The sequence below is a fragment of the Ovis aries genome, chromosome 3, assembly GCF_016772045.2.
Source record: "Ovis aries strain OAR_USU_Benz2616 breed Rambouillet chromosome 3, ARS-UI_Ramb_v3.0, whole genome shotgun sequence".
Classification (NCBI taxonomy): Eukaryota; Metazoa; Chordata; class Mammalia; order Artiodactyla; family Bovidae; genus Ovis; species Ovis aries.
The window spans coordinates 155174269-155196933 of record NC_056056.1 but is presented as its reverse complement, the minus strand read 5'-3'; the positions used below and the strand labels follow the sequence as shown (position 1 = coordinate 155196933).

Here is a 22665-nt window from a genome sequence, read left to right as displayed (position 1 = left end):
GAAGGAAAGTATAATTTAAATGCAAGATGATATTCCTACCTCTTTTTGTTTCTAGAAGGAGCTACTTTAAACATTCAAATTTGCTCTATTTGAAGGAATATAGATTTAATGAGTCTCTGGTGTTTTTCTGTTGCTTGATTCCATGTTTAATCATCCTCAGAACCCAAGTATTTTCAATTAACTTAAAGTGTGTTCGTTCTTCTCATTATATCTCAGATTTGAACTCAAGGTGAGAGAAATAATGGGCTTTTGTTCTCTTCTTCATAGCAATTCCTTATTCTTACTTTATTGCTCTTTATATTAATGTTTATAAATGCTATTCACATTTGTTTCCCAGAATAATCTTGTATAATTTGAGACCTGGAGCACTGCCTTGTCTAAGATCAGACAGTTGATTAATCCAAAGGTAGTTCTTTTTAACTCAGGGTCAAATGCATTTTCCATAATGAGGTCAACTGAGTATGACAGCTGTTAAAGCAAATACCCCCCTCCACTTGTGTTACTCAGATCCCCAAAGTTCACTTCCTTTGATCTCTGGAGTATTTTTCTTACTTTTGAACATTTCTTTTTTTCTCTCTGACCCTCTCTAGTTTCTCTAAATCTCTTTTAGAATGAGTAGATCCAAACCGCACACAGGACCTCTAATGAGGGCCTCGCCAATGCCACGCCAAGTAGAAGGCTCTGCTCGCCTGGCAGGTCACAGCATGGTGACTAATGATAACATTAAGTATGACTAACAAAACTCCCAAATTGTAATGATTGTCCACGTAAATGTTGTGATCGCTTCTGATTCTCAAGTCTTTTCTCTTTTGTAGAAAAACTGATGTTGAGAGTATTAGTTTTATGGATGTGAACTATCTTTTATTTATCTGATTAAAGGAAATATATTTTCTACCGTATTTGGAGGTGAAGTATTGTCCCAATATTCAAGCTATTGGAAGACTGTGTATTTGAAACAGAATGGTCATCACTGCATGCATCTACATTAGAAAATGTAGTATTACTTACTTTTAACTGATCATTTACAAAGCTGAGTACTTTAAAAAGTTGTTATCAGCTGTTAGGTTTATCATTGATTTAATAGACTAAAAAATTCTCTTTTCTTGCAAGTTTACCATCTGAGCACTTTAATGATACAATTTTGAGTCAATGAAACATAAATTTGCAATCAGAGCTGGATATCTTAAGATTCTTTGCCTACATGTTACAGGTAGCCTCAAGAATAAAATATATTTTACAGTATTTACATGGACAGGGCAGGAAATAGATGAATGACTTATTTCATCAATCTCTTAGCTGAATATGTGTATGTAATCCTGGGTGAAAATTCAGGATTACTTGGTTTAAAGGATGTTCCAAAGATTTATCTTATGATCAGTGTCATATTGGAATTTGTATTCCTCTCAGAGTATTTATTGTTCTATTTTCCTTTTTGCTGATAGACACGAATGAACTGGAGACGATCCTTCGAGAACTAAAGTACAGGATTGGCATTGAATCAGCAAAGTTGCTTCGGCAGCTGAAGCAGAAAGATAGGCTTGTGCACAAAGTACAGAGAAACTGTGACATTGTGACGGCGTGCCTGCAGGCTGTGTCTCAGAAGAGAAGTAAGTGCAGAGTGGGGTTAGCCCTTTTGCTGTGTGGGACTGGAGTGTTAGTGAAGCTACATCAGTAGTCATATTTTCGAATATTTATATTGAGAAATTTTAAACGGAAGCCTACCCCTTCAGCCTATCCCTTCAAGAACGATGAACAACTCAGACAGTTTCCTATATTTTTCAGTTAAGGTGTGTATTATTGGCTTGGCCCAAAAGTTTGCTTGGGTTTTCCATAAGATGGAATGGGAAAACCTGAACAAACTTTTGGGCCAATCCAATACATATCTGATGTTACAGACTTAGTTTTGTTATTCTAAATTTGAAGTAGTATCCCATGTTGAAAATGGTTATTTTTGCCTAATGCTAAATAATGTCTGAAATCTTTATTTTTAAAACAGCAGCAAAGAGACACCACCTAGAAGTCATGCTTCTGCTTCCTTATGCTGTGTGTTGCTCTAATAAGTGAATTAAGCAGTTGACTTAAAAGAAGGAGACTCTTGTCTCCAGAATCTTATAACTTACTCTGAAATCTGAAAAGGATAAAATATTTTAAAAATTAAATTGTCTCAGGGGGTTAATTCATTCAAAACCAAGAGATACATGGTTTGTTCAAATGTTAAATTACTAATCCATATTAGATACTAGATATAAAAGCTTATGAATTGGTTTTTTAAATTCTTCATGCAAGAGTTTTATGTTTTATTCTGCTAATTTTTCCCCATTTGTGTTTTGTATTTTTTATTAACATGCAGCACGGCAGAACAGTATGTTCAGGTATGGTAAATATAGGCACAGTGATGTGTTTTGATGGAATGCAGCTTTTTAGGTGCATGTGAAATTTGCCTTTTTTGTTCCTTTACTTTCTCACATTTTGTGTGTAAAGTGACACTTCCTAGAGTTTTTTTTTTTTTATTCTAAATTAAGATGTGTCTATTTGTGTAAAACAGGTTTCAGGGCTTGATTAGCTTCAGATAATATAATGGCTTAAATTACATTCTTATGTTTGTTATTTAAAAGAAAATACTGTTTGCTTCCTCTCCTTTTATTGTATCACTGTTATCCCAAAATTATTATTCATGGTGTTTACTTAAGAAGGTTTTGACCTAATTAAACAGAATACTGCTTTATTATTATAATGATGTAATACTCCATACAAGAAGCAAAAATGTCATTCCATAGAGGGTTTTCTCCAGAGCTAGGTACTTGTCTGAAATTGCTGGAGAAGGAGGGTAGAGATATAGAAATATACACATACATATATAGGCAGACATATACTATATAGTACATATCTATCTGTATATACATGTGTATCTACAAGAAGTTGTCATGTTTTACAAGTATTTTATATTTTTCCGTGGATTCTGGTTGATTCACTGGTATTCAGTAAAAATGGTATTATTTTCCCTTTTAATGGTGAAATGTTTTGATCTTGATTTTTCTCTTGTCAACTATTGTTTTCATCTTCCCCTTAGTATTATTTGTTCCAGAAGTTAAAAACCCAGAGTGGTAAATGAATGGATTTGGATGTGTGGGAAAGTGCAAGTGGGCGATGGAGCCAGTGTTAGGCGAGAAAGGAAGGTCAGGTCAGCACAGTATCACGGGTTGGTAATCACCAGGGACTGATCATCATTTAGAATTTGACTTTACTTGACTGATGAAAGGACTGGCATTTATGTCTTTTAAGAAAAATATGTCCACAAGCCGGTGATTCAACTTGTGAACTTGCGGATGCACCATTCCTATGTATTTTAGATTTTTGTCTCTTTAAATCTAAGGTTTTACATTTCAGAGAATATGGGGCATAATGGCTCCTTTCCTGGGATTTAAATTCTCACCTAGCTAATAAGACTCTATTAGATGGAACTAACAGAGTATTTTTGTTGAATTAAGAAATAACAATGTCTCAGAATTATTCTTATCATATGATACAGCATTATGATGTAGACATTGTTAGAAATTTGACTAAGTGGTTATTTAGAGAACTCCAGAGATTTGGTGTTTAGTGACTGAATGCCTGAGTTCAGTAGTTGTACATTTGTCCTCTTTCCTCAAAGTCAGCTAACAACAGATAAATAGATGTATATAATTAAAAACTGAACTTTCATTTTAGTAATGACCATCAGTGATTCATTCAAATATAGCAACATGTTGAATTGTTTGTATTTAATGTGCAGGAGTCCAGATAATCCCTATTTTTCTCTCCATATAGATTCAGTGCTTATGATTCTTTCCATAAGTGATTTTTTCCCTTTTATAACATTCCATAGAATAAAACAATTTAAATCTTTTATTAAAATGAGTTTTTCCTGTTGATTCATGAAAGGGGATATATTAATTTTGAAATAATCATAGGTATGGATTATGAACCAAAATGACTAGACCATTTTTATTTCTGACACATGTGAAGCAAGCACTTAGACTTTTTGATTTTCTACCCCAAGTCTTATGGTAACATCCCTTTATTTTCACACTGGGGTGAGAATAAGAGCAGGATCAATATTTGCCTTCCAGAACAACAGATTTTTCCCTTATATTTTACCAGTCATCTAAAGGTAACCATAGTATAACCACTTTAATATTAATGATATAATTAATAATAAGAACCGTAGCAGCAGTTATTATTCATAAGTATGTGTTTTATGCCAAACTGTTGGTTTTATCTCTCATAGCAATTCTGAGAGTATTTTGTCCCTGCATGTGTGCTTAGTCATGTCTGACTCTTTGTGACCCCATGGACTGTAGCCCGCCAAGGCTCCTCTGTCCAGGGGGTTCTCTAGGCGAGAATACTGGAGTGGGTTGCCATTTCCTCCTCCAGGGGATCCTCCTGACCCAGGTATCAAATCTGTATCTCCTGTGTCTTCGCAGGCAGATTCTTTACCACTGAGCCACCTGGAAAGCCCATTTAGGCACATTTTATTGTTTTTAGGCACATTTTATTGGAAAATTGAGATTCAGAAAGTTTAAGTAATTTGTCTAGTGGCTGAGGTGGAATTTGAAGATAGATATCCTAAAAATTCACTCTTTGTACCATAAATTGTGACATAAGAGTGCTCTACGTTTTTTCTTAGCCACTAGATTGATACTTCTATAATACTGGATTACTGTTGGAGCAATAAGAAATTTGTAACCTGCAAAGCACGTAATATAGAATTTCAGGTTTATTAGAATATACTGCTTTAGCATTGTTGGCATGTGATATAAAATACTTTATCTTTTCTTGGCCAGATGGATTATGGAACAAATGCATGTGGTGTGTAGGAAAATCCACTCAAAGACATTAAGATGATGGGAAGAATAAGATGACTGTTTGGCCAGGAGTTTGACTCTGATGTTAAGATTTTTAAGCAGTTTGCTTATCCCATGGTTTGACTATTTTTCCTGAAAGCAAAAGGGAGGCCATCTTAGTGATCGGTCTTGCCTAGTTCTATAGTTTTTTGCATTGGTGCATTAAACGTTTAAGTTATGCTGGTTGAGTTTGTGAAGGGTGCTATCACTCCAGTGATAAAATCTAGAGATAACTGGAAAACTATGAAAAGCATATATATGAAAATACTGGTTTTTTTTTTTAAGAATCACTCTATTTATTTATTTATTTGGCTGCACTGGTCTTCGTTGAGGCAAACGGGATCTTTGTTTCGTCGTGCAGATCTTTCATCGCAGGGTACGGACCCTCTAGTTGTGGCCTGTGGACTTCAGTGGTTGCGGCACGTGGGCTGTCTGGTTGTGGTGCGTGAGTTCAGAAGCTGTGGCCGTTTCAGTAGTTGTAGCCAGTTCAATTAGTTGCTGTGGCAGGTGGGGTCTTCATTCTCAGCATAGGAATTGAACCCATGTCCCCTGCATTGCAAAGTGGATTCTTAACTACTGGACCACCAGGAGAGTCTTGGAAATGTTGTCTTTATTTTTAGTCTGGTCAGTAAGTACAGGGATTTATGCAGCTTATAGACTCATTTTATTAGTGCGTTGCCCTGGCATCTTGATTATCATGATTATTATAATTAAATCTTGCTATCATAAATGCCTGGGAGAGACTCAGTCCAATAGGAGTGGTCATTGTTCTTCTCTTTCTGTGGCTATGTTCTCTGCAGTAGTACCTTGTCATCTCTGGCAAGAGAAGGAATTTGTGTGGCCCTAAGCTTGGTGTCACTGACATTCAACATTTTCCATTAAGAAGCAATTCCCTTTGCTTTTTAAAAAATTATAAAAGTAATGCACTCAACCATCTATCTACTCCTAGGTATTTCCCCAACAGAACTGGAGATGTATATCCCCATGAAAATTGGTACATGAATGTTCATAGCAACTTTTTTTTTTTATCATGGCCCCAAAATGGAAACAATGCTAATGTCAGTTAGTGGATGAATGGATAACCAAATGTGATAAACCCATATGTTGGAATATTATTCAGCCATAAACAGGAATGAAGTTACTAATTCATGTTACAACATGGATGACCCTTGAAAACATGCTTAATGAAAGAAGCAGACACAAAAGTCCACATACTTTATGATTCCATTTGAAATGTTCAGAATAGACAAATCCATAGAAATAGAAAATAAGTTAGTCATTGCTAAGGCTGGCAGTTCAGGAGAACAGGAAGTGACTGCTGATGGCAAGGCTTTTTTGTTGGAGTGATGAAAATGCTGTGCTGTCAGATAGTACACAATTTTGTGAATATACTAAAAATCATTAAACTGTACAGTGGAAAAGGGTGAATATTTTATGGTGTATCAATTATATCTCAATAAAAAGTGTTTAAATATATTAAAGGAACTTTGGAAAATACAGAAGTTGGAAAAAAGAGGAAAAAATAATTTTCTAAAGAGGGTCTCTTAAATTTTTGAATCTTTATTCTACTTGAATAAAAATATGAAGTTTTGCCAAAGTCAATGTACTGTATAATATTTCTATATCCCACCTTTTTCATGTGACATACCATAAACTGGTGCCATTGTCATAAATTATTCATAAACATAATTTTGAATGATTAATGCACTATTTTTCAGTCTACCATTTTTTGTTGTTGTTACCATCTCGTGGCAGTGATGAATCTCCTTTCAGTTGTGGGTACAGAACCTCATTATTTAAGCAATAAAGGAAATTGATGGACTTACCTAGTTAAAAGTCCAGGGATGTGCCTTCAGGTGTAGCTAAATCAGATACAGGTGCTCAAAGAGCATCTTTGAAAATATGTCTTCATCTCTTAGCTGTGCTTTCCTCTGTATTAGATAACACCCCAATGACCAACAGCAGCTCCAACTCAGCAAACTTATCAAAAGAACAGATCTGTTTCCATAATTCCAGAAAGTCCCATAGTTGACCTTCCTAGAATCAATCAATCCTTTTTTATATGTATGTAAGAAGGTGTTAGGGCTTCCCTGATAGCTCAGTTGGTAAAGAATCTGCCTGCAGTGCAGGAGACCCGGGTTCAATCCCCGTGTCAGAAAGATCCCCTGGAAAAGGATATGGCTACCCACACCAGTATTCTTGCCTTTAAAATCCCATGGACAGAGGAACTTAGTGGGCTACACAGTCCGTGGGGTTGCAAGAGTCGAACACAACTTGATGACTAAACCACCAAGTAATAAGTGCTATGGGGAAAAACAACAACAGAATAACAAAGATTTGGAGTTGCCAACACTTGGTGTTGATGTTGTCAGTCCTTTAAATTTTAACCATTCTAGTGAGTGTTTTAGTGGCGGCATGATTTTTGTTTTAATTTTGCTGATTACTAATGTGGTTCAGCACCTCTTCCTCTTCCTTTTTGTCTCTAAGAAAGGTTGTCTCCTTTTTCTTATAGATTCTGAGTATGAGTCTTTGTCAGATGTATGTGATGCAAACACCTTCTCCCACTTCTCTGGTTTGCATTTTCACTCTCAAGAGTGTTGTTTAGAAGGAATCTATGTATGTTCTCCTGGGAGTCATTCTTTCCCCTCTGGAATCTCACCTGCTACTTTGTGTATTTGGTCAGATTCCTGACATGTTCCCTGTTGTTTAGTAAAGTTGCTCTTCTTGGGGTGTACTAAACCTGGTGATTTTTTTTGAAAGATTTTTTTTTCCCTTTTGCTTTAATATACTGAGAAAGAAATGAGAATGTTAAGATCAATTTCCAAAAAGAAAAAGGAGTACGTCAAGGCTGTATATTGTCACCCTGCTTATTTAACTTATATGCAGAGTACATCATGAGAAACTCTGGGCTGGAAGAAACACAAGCTGGAATCAAGATTGCCGGGAGAAATATCAATCACCTCAGATATGCAGATGACACCACCCTTATGGCAGAAAGTGAAGAGGAGCTAAAAAGCCTCTTGATGAAAATGAAAGAGGAGAGCAAAAAAGTTGGCTTAAAGCTCAACATTCAGAGAATGAAGATCATGGCATCCGGTCCCATCACTTCATGGGGAATAGATGGGGAAACAGTGGAAACAGTGTCAGACTTTATTTTTGGGGGCTCCAGAATCACTACAGATGGTGACTGCAGCATGAAATTAAAAGACGCTTACTCCTTGGAAGAAAAGTTATGACCAACCTAGATAGCATATTCAAAAGCAGAGATATTACTTTGCCAGCTAAGGTCCGTCTAGTCAAGGCTATGGTTTTTCCTGTGGTCATGTATGGATGTGAGAGTTGGACTGTGAAGAAGGCTGAGCACCGAAGAACTGATGCTTTTGAACTGTGGTGTTGGAGAAGACTCTTGAGAGTCCCTTGGCCTGCAAGGAGATCCAACCAGTCCATTCTGAAGGAGATCAGCCCTGGGATTTCTTTGGAAGGAATGATGCTAAAGCTGAAACTCCAGTACTTTGGCCACTTCATGCGAAGAGTTGACTCATTGGAAAAGACTCTGATGCTGGGAGGGATTGGGGGCAGGAGGAGAAGGGGACTATAGAGGATGAGATGGCTGGATGGCGTCATGGGCTCAATGGACGTGAGTCTGAGTGAACTCCAGGAGATGGTGATGAATAGGGAGGCCTGGCATGCTGCGATTCATGGGGTCGCAAAGAGTCGGACACTACTGAGCGACTGAACTGAACTGAACTGAACTGAAGATCAATTTTGGGAGTGGTGTGTGTTGTTATTGTTCAGTCGCGTCTGAGTCTTTGAGACCCCATGGACCACAGCATGCCAGGCTTCCCTGACCTTCATCATCTCCCGGAGTTTGCTCAAACTCATGTCCTTTCAGTCGGTGATGCCATCCAACCATCTCATCTTCTGTCATCCACTTCTTCTGCCTTGAATCCTTCCCAGCATCAGGGTCTTTTCCCGTGAGTCAGCTCTTTGCATCCAGTGGCTTCAGCTTCAGCATCAAGCCTTCCAATGAATATTGAGTGGTGTGTATGTTAAGTAGCTATTCATTTTGGAACATGGGGACAGGATTGTAATAAAAGGAAGTGGAGCAGTTGAAAAAGAAGAGTGTCATTCAATGGACAAGAGTCCTTAGTTTTTATGTAGTCCAATTTACTAGTCTTTTAGCTTCTTGGAGGGCCAGCTTCATCAGCATGTGATCTGTGCAGACACATGGGGCCCGTGCTCATTAGAGCCCCGCACTTGACTTAATGCTCTGTTGTTGCTGTTTATGATTTTAAGGGGTCCCATAGATTACAAAACCACCGCTGCATTTATAGCTGGTGCTTTTTTATTCTCCCATTTTATTTTCAGAAAGTTTTAGTATTTTGTTTTCAGATCTTGAGTCACCTAGAATTGATTCATTTTGTTTGTGATATAACATAGGAGTCAAATTTCATTTGTCCATATGGACATCTAATTACTTAGCCTAGTTTATCAGAGACCATCCTGTTCCCACTGCTCTGTGGTGCCATTTTTGGAAAAATGTCTGTCTGTGTGTGGTCTGCTTTGAAGCTTTTATTCTGTTTTGTCTATCCTTGAGCTAATGCAACACTGTCTTAACTATTGTACTTTATAGTAACTCTTGCTATCTGATTCTCTTGTTTCTTACACCTTGTTATTCTTTAAGATTGTTTTATTATTGGCTTTTTGGGGAGAATTGATGTCTTTACAATGGTGGGTCTTCTGGTCTGTAAAGATGGCATTTAAAATTATTATATATTATTATTCTAACTTATTTGAATGATATTTTACAGTTTTTTATATAGAGGCCTTATATATTTTTACTATATTCTTAGGAAATTGAGTTTTCTTGATGCTGTTTTGAATTGGTATCTTTTAAGAAATTGTTTCTAGTCATTTTCTGCACATGAATTTTGTACCTAGTAATCTTACTTTTTCTTTTGTTAATTTTAATAATTTATCATAAAAGCTTCTGTTTTTTTCAAGTGCAAAATCTTTATCACCTGTGAATACTTTGTTTTATGGATTTCTTTACCATCCTTTTATTTTTCTCCTCTTGTGTATTGGTTAGGAACTCCAGTTTAATCTTGAATGGAAGCAGTGATAATGGATGGAAATTTTTGAATCATTTTTTAGATTCCACATATAAGGAATGTCATATGATGTTACTCCTTCAAGGTACCTCTTTTTCCATTCTTTAGAAGAGATTGTGTAAGACTGGAATTATTCCTTTCATAAATGTTTGGTAGAATTCACTGGTAAAATATTTAGGCCCTAAGTTTCCTTTGTAGGAATGTATTAAATAATGGATTCAACTTTAAAAATTATAGCATTATTTGTATTCTCTAATTCTTATTTTGTCAGCTTGGGTGAGTGACATAGAATTTGCCCATTTCATATAACATTTCACATTTATGAGCATAAAAATTTGAAGAAAAATTTTGGGTCTCTCTAGTGTTTTAATATACTAAAACAATATCACTGATTTAAATAGAATTCACTTACCACTTAAAATATTATAGAATGTATCCCCATAAAGAAGAATATTCTAATACATATATGTATATTAAAAAATAAACAAAAGATGATGTACGTGGATATCTACCTATCAAGATTGAGTAACAAATATTACTGGCACATTAGAAGTCTCTGTGTGTTCCTTCCTCCCTGGTTAAAATTGGCTTTCTCTCCTGCATTTGTGTTAATTATTCGCTTGCTTCTCTTTATAGTTTTTCCCACCTCCTGTACATATTCATAAATAACATATAGTTTTAAAGAGCTGAGTAGTAAGCCCACCCCTACTTGTGAAGGGAAAGGGTAATGTTACTTCTGGAAAAGCTCTGAAAAGATAACCAGTTTCTGGGTCACAGTCTGATCAATTCACTGGAGCCCCTTCTGGGGGTGTCAGAGGGCAAGATTGTAAGTGGGTCCTGTAGCATTTGCCAGGATTGTAGTTTGGACTAGTTGCTGAATGATCAGCTAAGTTAGGGGAGTAGACTACTGCTTTCTTGTAATTTGTTTTTTTTATTGAAGGATAATTACTTTACAATATTGTGTTGGTTTCTGCTATATATCAACATGAATCAGCCATAGGTATACATATATCCCCTCCCTCTTAAATCTCCCTCCCACCTCCCACCCTGTCCCACCTGTCTAGGTCGTCACAGAGCACCTGTTTGAGCTCCCTGAGTCATACAGCAAAATCCCCATTGGCTATCTATTTTACATATAGTAATGTATATGCTCCCATGATACTGTGTCTATTTGTCCCACCCCCTCATTCCCCTACTGTGTCCACAAGTCTGCTCTCTATTAATTTTTGGCTGTGCTGGGTGTTTGCTGCTGTGTGCAGGCTTTCTTGTTGCAGTGAGCGGGCGCTACTCTCTAGTTGCGGTGCGCAGGCTTCTCATCGTGGTGACTTCTCGTGTTGTGGGGCGTGGACTCTAGGTGCATGGGCTCAGTAGTTGTGCCCCAGGCTTAAGTGCTCTGTGACTGCTGCTAATTTTTGATTTGAAGCCTGCCATGGCTTTGCTCCTGCTCTCAGAAGTAGGTCCAAGCAGAATACTTTTTTGAGTATGGAGGGGAGTGGAGAATAGGCACTTCATCAGCACACTGAGATAAACAAGCCCAGGTAAGAATCTGGGCCAGCTCACCTGGGAATTCTCTCCTTGAATTAGAAAGAGGGACCAGTAGCAGGAAGCATCTTGTGTTGACTGCAGTCCACACCCCTGTGACTTGAGCTGCTGCTCCACTCCGCACTGGCCGTGCCGTGTCCGAAGTACGCCTCTCATCTTGAGATCTCTCTACACTCTTTTCCTGGAGGTTGTCTTTGCTGTGTTGGAGCTCTCTCTTCTTGTGTCCTGTGTTTTCTCCTCCTTATTTTTTTATATCATCACCCATGTCCCCTTGAGAAAGGATGCCTATGAGGTCAATTTCTGGAGACTGTGCAGGGATGGAAATGTCTTTATTGTATCCTTGCTTCGATTGGCAGTTCTATTCCTGCTCTGTTGCCTCCTTGCTTTCACTGTTGGTCTAGAGAAGTCTGAAGCCTTCTGATCTGCCATCCTTTGTACTGGACTGTTTATTTCTCCTCGTTGAAAGCTTGTGAACTCTTCTGTTTGTTCTTGGCCTTCTGAAATTCATGGTCAGATTGCTTGGTGTGGGTCTGTTTTCATTCATTGTGCTGGGTCTAGATAGGCTTTTTCCATCAGGCAACATGTCTTTCAGTTCTGGAAAATTTATGTGAATTAATTCTTTGCCTTTCCTCTCCTTTTGTAAAAATCAAGTTTTATTGGAGTATAGTTGCTTTACAGTGTTGTGTTTCTGCTGTACAACATCCTCTATATTTTTATTTTTCTTCCTTTTTCCTCTTTCTGTAATTCTATTGTTTGGCTGTTAGAGCATCTGAACTAATTCTGTAATTTTTTTTTAATTGGCCAGATATTCTTTTAATGAGAATTATAAAAGACCAAAACATTTTTTTGCAAACTGCCTTTTTTTTTAAAACAAATGATTTGCTTTTAATTACAAATACTGTGTGAGATGACGCCTTCTTTTGCAAAACCAATAAATATAAGAACAAATTTTAAACATATGTGATTTGTCCAAGATATGTGGGGGGAGAGGGAGCCTGATTTTTTTTCCTCAGTATTAAAACAAAAATCAGTACTCTCTAGCTTGACAAAGAATAAGTTTGAAGGTATGACTCAACTGGAGAAGAGAGGGAGGCCATTTTATAGCTGCTTTAAATAGCTCCTGATGGTTCTTCCGATGTTACCTTTCCTTTCTGAAACCCATATCTTCACAAAATAGTTTAATTAAAAATATTTCTAATAAACTGATTAATGGGGAAAAATATGTATCAAACACATGTATAAATTTTACCATCATCTGTTATGCCTATCAATAAGACACTAACTTTAAAAGGTACAAAAAAAGTGAGGAAAACCCTGAATTACAGAAAAGAAAGTCAAATTTATTTAATGAAAAACTAGAATTAATAAAAATTAGCAAATACACACAAAAATACACACACACACACAAAATATACACACAGCAGCAGGACTGTGTATTGACTCACATAGGGGAAAAGCAGTGGTCCAAGACCACTCAACATGGCTTTTCAGTTAAAGGGAAAAAAAATCCAAACATGCACACACACACACACACACCCACACACGCACACAAAAAACAAGAACCCAGTATTTTTCAACAATATACTCGATCTACAACAAACACAAATTCAGAGTTATTTTACAGTGCTTCCTTAATATAAAAGATGCCCATCTTGGGTGTATATATATATATATATATATATCAGTAGCTTACTGTTGATTTATTTTTAAATATATTAGTGTTATTACATTTATTACATTAAATATATTACATGTTATTACATTTATTTAATGGCCTTTCCTTTTATTTACCATCATGTGTCTAGCTTCCACCTACCAAAAATTTCTGATTGGTAGGCAGACAGGCGCCTTATTCTCTGAAATCAAATGCAATGGTTTTAAACACTGGCCAGAAAATGTTTGATTGCCATTTCAACACATGGAAATAGTTACATTGATGCCTAACTTGCCATTTTCTGCAAAAAGCTGTGCAACTCTGGTGTCAAAGACTAGGCAGTTGCTATTCGTAATGGCTGTTGCAACTCCCTCGTGAATAGATCGAGGCGTGGCATCCCAAGTCAGTCGCCACCTAGGACCGTTTAGCTCGAGTCAATAAGCAAAGTCTTCAGCTTGTTTGCGTTTTCCTATCAGCTGTACAATCGCAAGGAATGGCTGGTGACCAACATATTTTTCCTGTTTCTCCAAGACTAGTATGAACTGAAAACCAAAACAGGACTGTATCATCACCCAGTCAACAGCACCAGAAAGATTAATGTCTGTGGCAAGGAAAACTATGCCTTCTCCCTGCAGGGTTGTGATGGATTCATGCTGATGCATCAGATGCGGTATTACAGCATCCAGAGAGCCTTGCCAGTTACAGGAAGCACCAGGGCACGGACAGGAGTAAGGCCTAAACTCACAGAGGTCTTCATGGTCTGCTTTTTCTGGGTGTGGCAGAGTTATTTCACATCTAGAAGATGCGTATTTACAGGAAAAAGGACTGAATTGGCCACTTTCTCCATAGGCAAGTTGCGAATGGATCCCAACGGGAGATCTTTGGGCGACAGTTACTACAAACAAGATGGCCACTCTGACACCGAGGAATCGGTGGCAACACATGGTTAAAACACATCGGACACTGAAAGAGACTCGCCCATTGACTTGCACGAAGTTGTGCCAGTCTGGGAGGTTCCAGTAGGTAACCCGGTTGCTGTCTGACGGCTCATTTCTGTGGGCGGAGAGCGCGCCTCGGCCGGGTCCTGGCTCAAACGCGCTGGGTCGTCGCCAACCGCCGCCCCCGCCTCCTCCTCAGGCCAGCACTGACGGGACACTCTGGGTCGCCGATGCCGCGGAGAGTGCGCCCCACAGCGGCCGCCCCGTCGCCCCCCGGGCGCTGTCGCCGTTTCGCACACGCGTTCCCGCCCACACCACACAGTGCTGCGGCCGCCATGGAGCCGCGGCAGCCGTGAGGAGGCGCTCCCGCGTCCTGGAGTGGGCGCGCTGTCATTCTCGTTTTGTTTCCTGTATCTGTAACTTTGCTTGCCTTTCTCAGAGATTATCTCAACTTTATTTCCCAATCCTGTTACGGAGACCTCTTTGAGGCCTTGTTATTTGAATGTTTCATGTATATGTACAGTATTCTGTTCTTATCTCACAGATGCAATATATCTTCTTATTGCTCTAGGGATATTAATGATGGAGACTAGAACAGATACACAGAAAACAGCTATTTGGAGAAAATAGGCTGTACAGGGAGGAAAAAATTTTTCAAAACTGCTGTTCTAGTTCGAGTTCTCTGAATATTTGGTAGTCCTTGGCTGTCTGCTCCTAAATGTGAGGATCTGAAAGAATGACTTGAACTCTGTCTGAGCTCACCACTAGGGCTTATGGGCTTGGAGCTTTACTGAAGGGTTATCTGGATGGGACCTTTCTTATCCCCTACCTCCCCCACCCCCCAGCCCAAGTCAGTGTCTAGGTTTTTCTTGTGGAGCTGGTGAGAGGCCTCAGGGAAGAGTCTCCTAACTTCCTTCCTGGGTGGAAGTTTTGTGGGGATAAGAGCTGGGTCTCTGCGTTCAGCACTCAGGGTGCATATGGTCAAAGAATCCCTCTGTTTTAGGTCGAGTTCTCACTCTTAGCTGGTTGTCCAGCAACTCTGTTTTAACCCTTTTCAGGAATGAAAACTTCCGTCTTTTTTGCGGGGATGGTAGAGAAGTAAGTTGGGCTTTCCAGGTGGTGCTAAAGAACCTGCCTGCCAATGCAGGAGACCTAAGAGACATGGGTTTGAGCCCTGGGTTGGGAAGATCCCCTGGAGGAGAGCATGGTAGCCCACTCCAGGATTCTTGCCTGCAGAATACCATGGACGGAGGAGCCTGGCGGGCTACAGTCCATGGGGTCCACAAAGAGTTGACTATGACTGAAGTTACTTACCACACAGAGGAGTAGTTGACCAGCCACATGAAGCAGAGGAGAGAATCTAGGGATTCAAATGTTTTTCAACAGCTTTCTCCCAACTCTCCTTATTAAGCCTGGCTACCTCTTTTGTGGAGTATGGGGTATAATAGAGTTTGGATTTCAGCTTTCCCGTGTCATTTTGGGATCCGGCTTTCTAGGATCTGCTAAGTCAATTTCTACATGTCTGTATGTTTTTTTCTGCTTCAAAACTCTATTGCTGTTGTCTGTGCTGCTTTTTTTTTTTTTTGGTTTGTTTGTTTTTTTACTTCTTGATCCTTGTTGGTTATGATAAACAAAGATCTCTTAACTGTATTTTTAGTGTGATTTTGATGGGGACCAAAATTAGTTGGGACCAAAATTCATTGGAAGGACTGATGCTGAAACTCCAACACTTTGGCCACCTGATTTGAAGAACTGACTCATTGGAAAAGATCCTGATGCTGGGAAAGATTGAAGGCAGGAGGAGAAGGGGACAACAGAGAATGAGATGGTTGGATGGCATCACCGACTCGATGGACATAAGTTTGAGGAAGCTCCGGGAGTTGATGATGGACAGGGAAGCCTGACATGCTGCAGTTTATGGGGTTGCAATGAGTTGGACATTGCTGAGCGACTGAACTGAAAATTAGTTGAAATTTTTTTTTGAATCTTCCTTAATCCAGATGTGTGTGCTCCTTTTTCATAAGCTTATTTGTTTTGCTAGGTGGAAAGAAATGAACATTTTTTCAACTTTATTGAGGTTTAATTGACTTAATTTAGCATTTAGATTAAGATAGATATGCCTTAACTTTGGAACATGGTTCCAGAATTGTGAGTTTTGGCATAAATCTGATAACAGATTTAGGTAATATCTTGATATATGATTAGCAGCTTGGTCTGCCCTAAAGTTACTTAGTAAGACTAGAATAAAGAAAGTAGCTTATCATTGCTTACAATATATTTTAACAACAATATGATTTTCCTCTCATATTCTTTAAGCTCTTAGTGTCTTGCTGCTGAATTATTTTTTCATATTGTCATAATTTGCATATACTTATCCTTATTGGAAATTTGTAAAATGTTTGAAAGTACTGTATAGCTTTGGAACCTCTCACTTCTGGGGAGATTCTTGTGGCTTTGAAAGAAAAAACAGTAGATGTTTCTTGTGACCTTGTCACAAAGAGAACTGGTTTTTAGAGGAAAAAAATTTGAGTCTCAAATTCATAATAATTTAGAGCTAGAAGAGAACTTAAATGTGATTTCTGTTTACTCCTGACCTTAGGGCTGAGCAAAGCGAGGTGTGGAAGAGTTAAAAGTGTTGCTGAATATAATCTGAAAAACAAAGAACAGAACAACAACACAAAAACTGAATCACTATGCTGTACACCTAAATGTAACCCAATATTGTGAATCGATTATACTTCAATTAAAAAAAACAGAACGTTATGGAAACTGTGTTGATCGGTAACTCAATCAAGGCTCCCCTAGTTGGTGGTGTCCTAGTGATCAGTTATGACGAAAGAAAACTGTACATACATCAGCAGAGGGAGTTCTCTTTCTCTTTTTAGTTTTCCTAAGAACCGTGTTAAATTTATGTTCTCTGTATGGTCGGTCGTTACTTGAATCCTGGTTCAGCCGTGTAATTACACGAGGTGCAGTTTCATGTAAGTCCTTTGACATCCCTGTGCTTCATTTTCCTCAGTGGAGGAAAAAAAAAGCGCCAAAACGGGGGTGGGGCATGATGATAATACCTACTTCATAGGATGGTTATGAGAATTAAGTGAGTTAAATTATGCAAAATGCTTATTGAACAGGGTCTGGACATACCATTTTCTATTAATGCCATTTTTCCTGCTGGGAGGAGATTCAGAGGCTGCCTTTTCCATCAACATGTGGGTATTTGCTTTTTGAAGGCAACTGTGAAGGTTGTTGGGGTTCTTCACATTTTAAAAATGTGATAGGATGGGATTGTTTGAGGAGGAGATACTAGGTTATCATAATTTGGGATTTTAGACTTTTCAGCTCTTTGGGAAAGGATGGCTTACTTTTGTCCAATAGCATGGAAGGAGATTGCTCCTCTTTTTATGTGTTTCAGTTGAAAAGCTGATGGTTAAACATGTTTTGGGGATACACATTATATCTGAAAGTAGGCAACTGCCTGTGTGTACAAGGCCCATAGGGTCCAAGATGGGAATCACCTAAGTCCCCCTTGAAGCCTTGCAAAGAAAAACTAAGATTAGAAATGATAGGAATGTGCTAAGTAGCTAGGGGTAGGTGGGCTGAGGAAGTATCCCAGGCAGAGATAATTGTATAGGCTGTGAGGACATCAGGAATTTAGGATGTACTTCTAGTAATCCTAGTATTTCTGGGTATAAAATTGGGCTAGTTAACTGCCTGTTGAATATAGAACAGTAATGTCCATGAACTGCCTTCTTAGCTGGATTGAAAGCTGTTTGAGGGCATGGGTATTTGACAATAGCTATTGGATAAGTAAACATTTATTTTGTTAGTATACAGTACTGATAATGATAATACAATATTATCTCTGTGTGAGGGTGAAGTGAATGGAGAAAGTTAGGTGATGTCATTCTAGGTAGAAAGTCTGAAAAATAGGTTGAGAATTTATACTGTTTATAAATTTATATATTATAAGTTTATATATCTCAAATGGTAAAGAGTCTGCCTGCAATACAGGAGACCTGGGTTCAGTCCTGGTCTGGATGATCCCCTGGAGAAAGAAATAGCAACCCACTCCAGCATTCTTGCCTGGGAAATCGCATGGACAGAGGAATCTGGTGGGCTACAACTTAGTGATTAAACAACAAAAAAGCAACAGGAGAATAGCCAAGACAGATTATTCAGCTATGTTGTCTTTATAGAGTATCTCTTTCACAGCATTGTAAAATTTTACCTCTCTACTCTCAATTCTAAATATCGTTCTGATCCAACTCCCTCCCCAAACTGCAGGACCTTCATTTTCCTACCTACTTCTTGGAATTTTCGTCAGGAGTTTACTTTTGATGTCATTGACCAATAGTCTAGCATTTTTTTTTATGGGGAGGGCATGAACAAGTAAGTGTTTGCAATGGACTCTGTATAGAAACATATTTTAATATGTTATGTTGGAAGAGAATTGTCTCTAACGAATGCACATCGTTGGCCTTTGCCTGGTCTTTTAGAGCTCTTTTTTGGCCTCATCCAGTGTTGTCTTCTCAACACCATTTGCAGAAAGAAGTGTTTTGGGATGTGGTCACTAAGGCAACATCAAAATTTACCCTTTGGCCTGCGATCTCTCCCATAAGCTTTCTGTGCTGTATGAAAGTTGCCATACCTGGCCTCTTTGTTTTTTTTTGTGTGTCTGTAGTTCTTCCAGCTTAAGGTGGAGATCGCCTCACACTTTACTGACACTACCCAGGGTTGACAGCAGAGGGCAGGCCTGCTCCTTTCCCTGACCTGGGACCTGCGCTCTTCTTCCTGACTCGGTCTGCTGCCTCTGACATTCAGCAGCTTTCTGACTTGTCAGATCACAGTTTCTGGCATCAGTTATGTAATATAATTCAAAACCAGTGGAGAGGGGACACAGAAGTCTTTTCCTTGTTTTCTCCATACATCTTGGATTCTTTCTGGGCAGATTCTTTTAGCCCACGTTGGTGGCCCTCTCTGAACTTTTTCTGCCCTATTTCTCCCAGGATGACCCATAGGAGGTATTAGGGATTCGACTCTCCTCGTGTAATGTGAGAAGATTGTGGTCCTCAGGTGTTAGATTCAGCTCTCATGTAATGAGAAGGTGTGATTCTGAGGTGTTAGGTGCTGATTCTTAATAGGTCATCAAGGAAGCTTCTCAAGTTTGCTTCCTGCATTGAGAGCCACATCCATATTAATAGATTTGTTGTTGTTATTCTTGGAAAGATGTGATATTATTTTTCCTCTGTAGAGCAGGTGCTAAGTTGGCAAATAGTATTGGGCTGTGAGTTCAGGAGTTCTGGATTCTGTGTCTGATGCTGTTGGTTTTCCTGCACATCATCCTGCTTGCCTTTGTTCATCTATTTGAAGAAACAGTATTCTTCTAGGGGACTTAACTGGTGACTCTTCTTCATGGTATCGCATTGAGGAAAACAACATGTTCTCTTTCACAGTTTTAGCCTTTGTATTTGTGAGCAGAAACAATTCACCCCACGTCAGAAAAACAACAAAGTTCCCAAACTGATCGTTAAAAAATGTAGTTGCCATGTTTATCCCTTTATTTGAGTGAAAGGTAAACAGTGAGTGGAAGGTGTCTCCATTATTGCCATTGTCATGCTGTGCTCAGTCATGGCCCACTCTCTGTGACCTCATGGACTGTAGCTCGCCAGGCTCCTCTGTCCATGGGATTTCCCAGGCAAGAACACTGGAGCTACTTGCCCATTTCCTGCACCAGGGGATCTTCTTGATCCAGGGATTGAACGTGTGACTCTTCTGTCTCCTGCGTTGGCAGGTGGGTTCTTTACCACTAGTGCTACCTGGCAAGCCCTAGTGTGCTATGTAGTCCACAGGGCTGCAAAGAGACATGACAACAAAGAGTCAGAAGCAATAACACACACACGCGCACCTGGGAAGGCCAGTGGTTTGTGAGATTCAGTCCACCTGTGTGGACCAGTCACCTTCAGCATCCAGTGGTATCAATGTCCTCTCCATGGATGGCTGGGATCATACGTTCTTAAACTTTCCCATTAAGTTAATACTCCTTGCACTTGAATTTCAGTCTGTGTTTTACTTGAAACTATACCCAGAATTGGTATCAGTGCTGTAACTATAGTTAGGGAATGGGAGTCTCAGAATGAGTAAATAACCTGACTGAGATTTCCCTGTTAATCAATCCACTGCTCCTCTCAATTTGTAGAATAATGAAATTTGAGATCCTTGGGGACCAGCTAGTCCAGCATGCTTATTTTACACGTGAGGAAATTGGAGGCTGAAAAGGGCTAATAAGATAGTTGCAACTACCTCACATCTATTAGGAAGGCTGCTATTAAAAAAAACAGAAAACGATTGTTGGTGAGAATGTGTGAAAAACGGAAACCCTTTTGGAGGGAAAGTAAAATGGTGCTGCTGCTATGAAAAATGGTATGACAGTTCCCCCAAAACTAAAAATAGAATTACCATATGATCTCACAATTCTGGGTATACAGTTGTCCCTCAGTGTCTACAGGATCAGTTCCAAAATCCTTGAGTCTCTCTGTATCTATAGTGCATATCTGTGGAGTCAACCAGCTGCAGATGGTATAAAAAATCTGCATATAAATGGACAAGCACAGTTCAAACCCATGTTGTTCAAGAGTCAACTGTATACCCCAAAGAATTGAAAGCCGGGTCTAGAAAAGATATCTGTACACCCATGTTTATAGCAACATTTTTCACAGTACGTGAAAATATTCCACAAGATGTGGAAGTGACCCAAGTGTCCATTGATGGATGAACGGATACATGAAATCTGGTATATACATATGTGTGCTTAGTCACTCAGTCGTGTCCGACTCTGCGACCCCATGGACAGTAGCCCACCAGGTTCCTCTGTCCATGGGGATCGTGTCCGACTCTGCAACCCCATGGACTGTAGCCCACCAGGTTCCTCTGTCCATGGGGATCATGTCTGACTCTGCGACCCCATGGACTGTAGCCCACCAGGTTCCTCTGTCCATGGCGATCGTGTCTGACTCTGTGACCCCATGGACTGTAGCCCACCAGGTTCCTCTGTCCATGGGGATCATGTCTGACTCTGCGACCCCATGGACTGTAGCCCACCAGGTTCCTCTGTCCATGGCGATCGTGTCTGACTCTTTGCGACCCCATGGACAGTAGCCCACCAGGTTCCTCTGTCCATGGGGATCATGTCTGACTGTTTTCGACCCCATGGACTGTAGGCCACCAGGTTCCTCTGTCCATGGGGATCGTGTCTGACTCTGTGACCCCATGGACTGTAGCCCACCAGGTTCCTCTGTCCACGGGGATTCTCTAGGCAAGAATACTGGGGTGGGTTGCTATGCCCTCCTCTGATATATACGTATGGTGGAATTTTATTTACCATTTAAAAGGAAAACAAGTCTCACACATGCTAAAACATGGCTGAACCTTGAGGACATTATGCTAAGTGAAATAATAGTCACAAAAAGACAAATAGGTACCACTTATATGAGGCATCTATAATCATGAAATTCACAGAGACAGAAAGTTGGCACTAGGGGCTGGGAGGAGGGAGGATGGGGAGTTGTTTAATAAGTAGAGTTTCAGTTTGGAAAGATGAAGAGTTCTGGAGATGGGTTGCACAACAGCACAAATGTACTTAACATTATTGAACTGTACATGGAAAATGGTTAAGGGGGTAAATTTTATGTTATGCATATTTCATCACTCCCCCTCAAAGATCTTATGGCCACATGGATAGTTGGTGCTTCCTTGCCTCTCAACTATTCTGTGCTTGTCCTCATATGCCATTAATGACATTCTTCCCACAAAATCAGTCATGCATCAGAAGCTAACACATCCTTTCCTAACTGGGTTGTCACCACCCAGAAAGATCATTTTCATTGTTGACATGTGGTTGCTGTTTGACACTCCATTGTTGAAATGTGGTTGCTGTTTGACGCTCCATCCTCCTCTCTTCAAATTGTTCTTTCCCACTCTGCGCTCCAGGCAGGATGAATTACAGCTGGTTGTAAAAATTCACCACATGCTCTTGCCACGTGTTATTCGCTTGGGTACTCCCTTCTCCATTACCTCTCTATGGTAACTTCTACCTTTAGGATCCAGCTGAGGCATCATGTCTTCTGGAAAGTACCTTTGACCACAGAGTCTGAATTCGGTGCTTCTCTGTTCAGGCTCGTCCTGGCCACATGGAGTTGTCATGTTCTGTCCCCTGGTCTGTATCTCCTACTGGACTGTGCCTTACTTATTTGACGTTCCCCACTCCAGTACTCTTGCCTGGAAAATGCTATGGATGGAGGAGCCTGATGGGCTGCAGTCCATGGGGTCACTAGAGTCGGGCACGACTGAGCAACTTCACTTTCACTTTGCACTTTCATGCATTGGAGAAGGAAATGGCAACCCACTCCAGTGTTCTTGCCTGGAGAATTCCAGGGATGGGGGAGCCTGGTGGGCTGCCATCTATGGGGTCGCACAGAGTCGGACACAACTAAAGTGACTTAGCAGCAGCAGTAGCAGTGTCTAGTAATCTGCTTGCATGG

At 39.7% G+C, this 22665-nt stretch overlaps 1 protein-coding gene and 1 pseudogene across 8 annotated transcripts in view; one reads left to right on the top strand and one right to left on the bottom strand.

Moving 5' to 3' along the window:
- TBC1D30 (TBC1 domain family member 30) overlaps window positions 1–22665 on the top strand; it is a 107234-nt gene that overhangs the window by 18852 nt on the left and 65717 nt on the right. For all 8 annotated transcript variants that reach the window (XM_060412847.1, XM_060412846.1, XM_060412845.1 and 5 more), the window contains one exon: window positions 1443–1607. In XM_060412847.1, the coding sequence (XP_060268830.1) occupies window positions 1443–1607 (165 nt within the window). The remainder of the gene's footprint in view (window positions 1–1442; window positions 1608–22665) is intronic.
- On the bottom strand, window positions 13396–14325 carry LOC105609951 (E3 ubiquitin-protein ligase SIAH1-like; annotated as a pseudogene).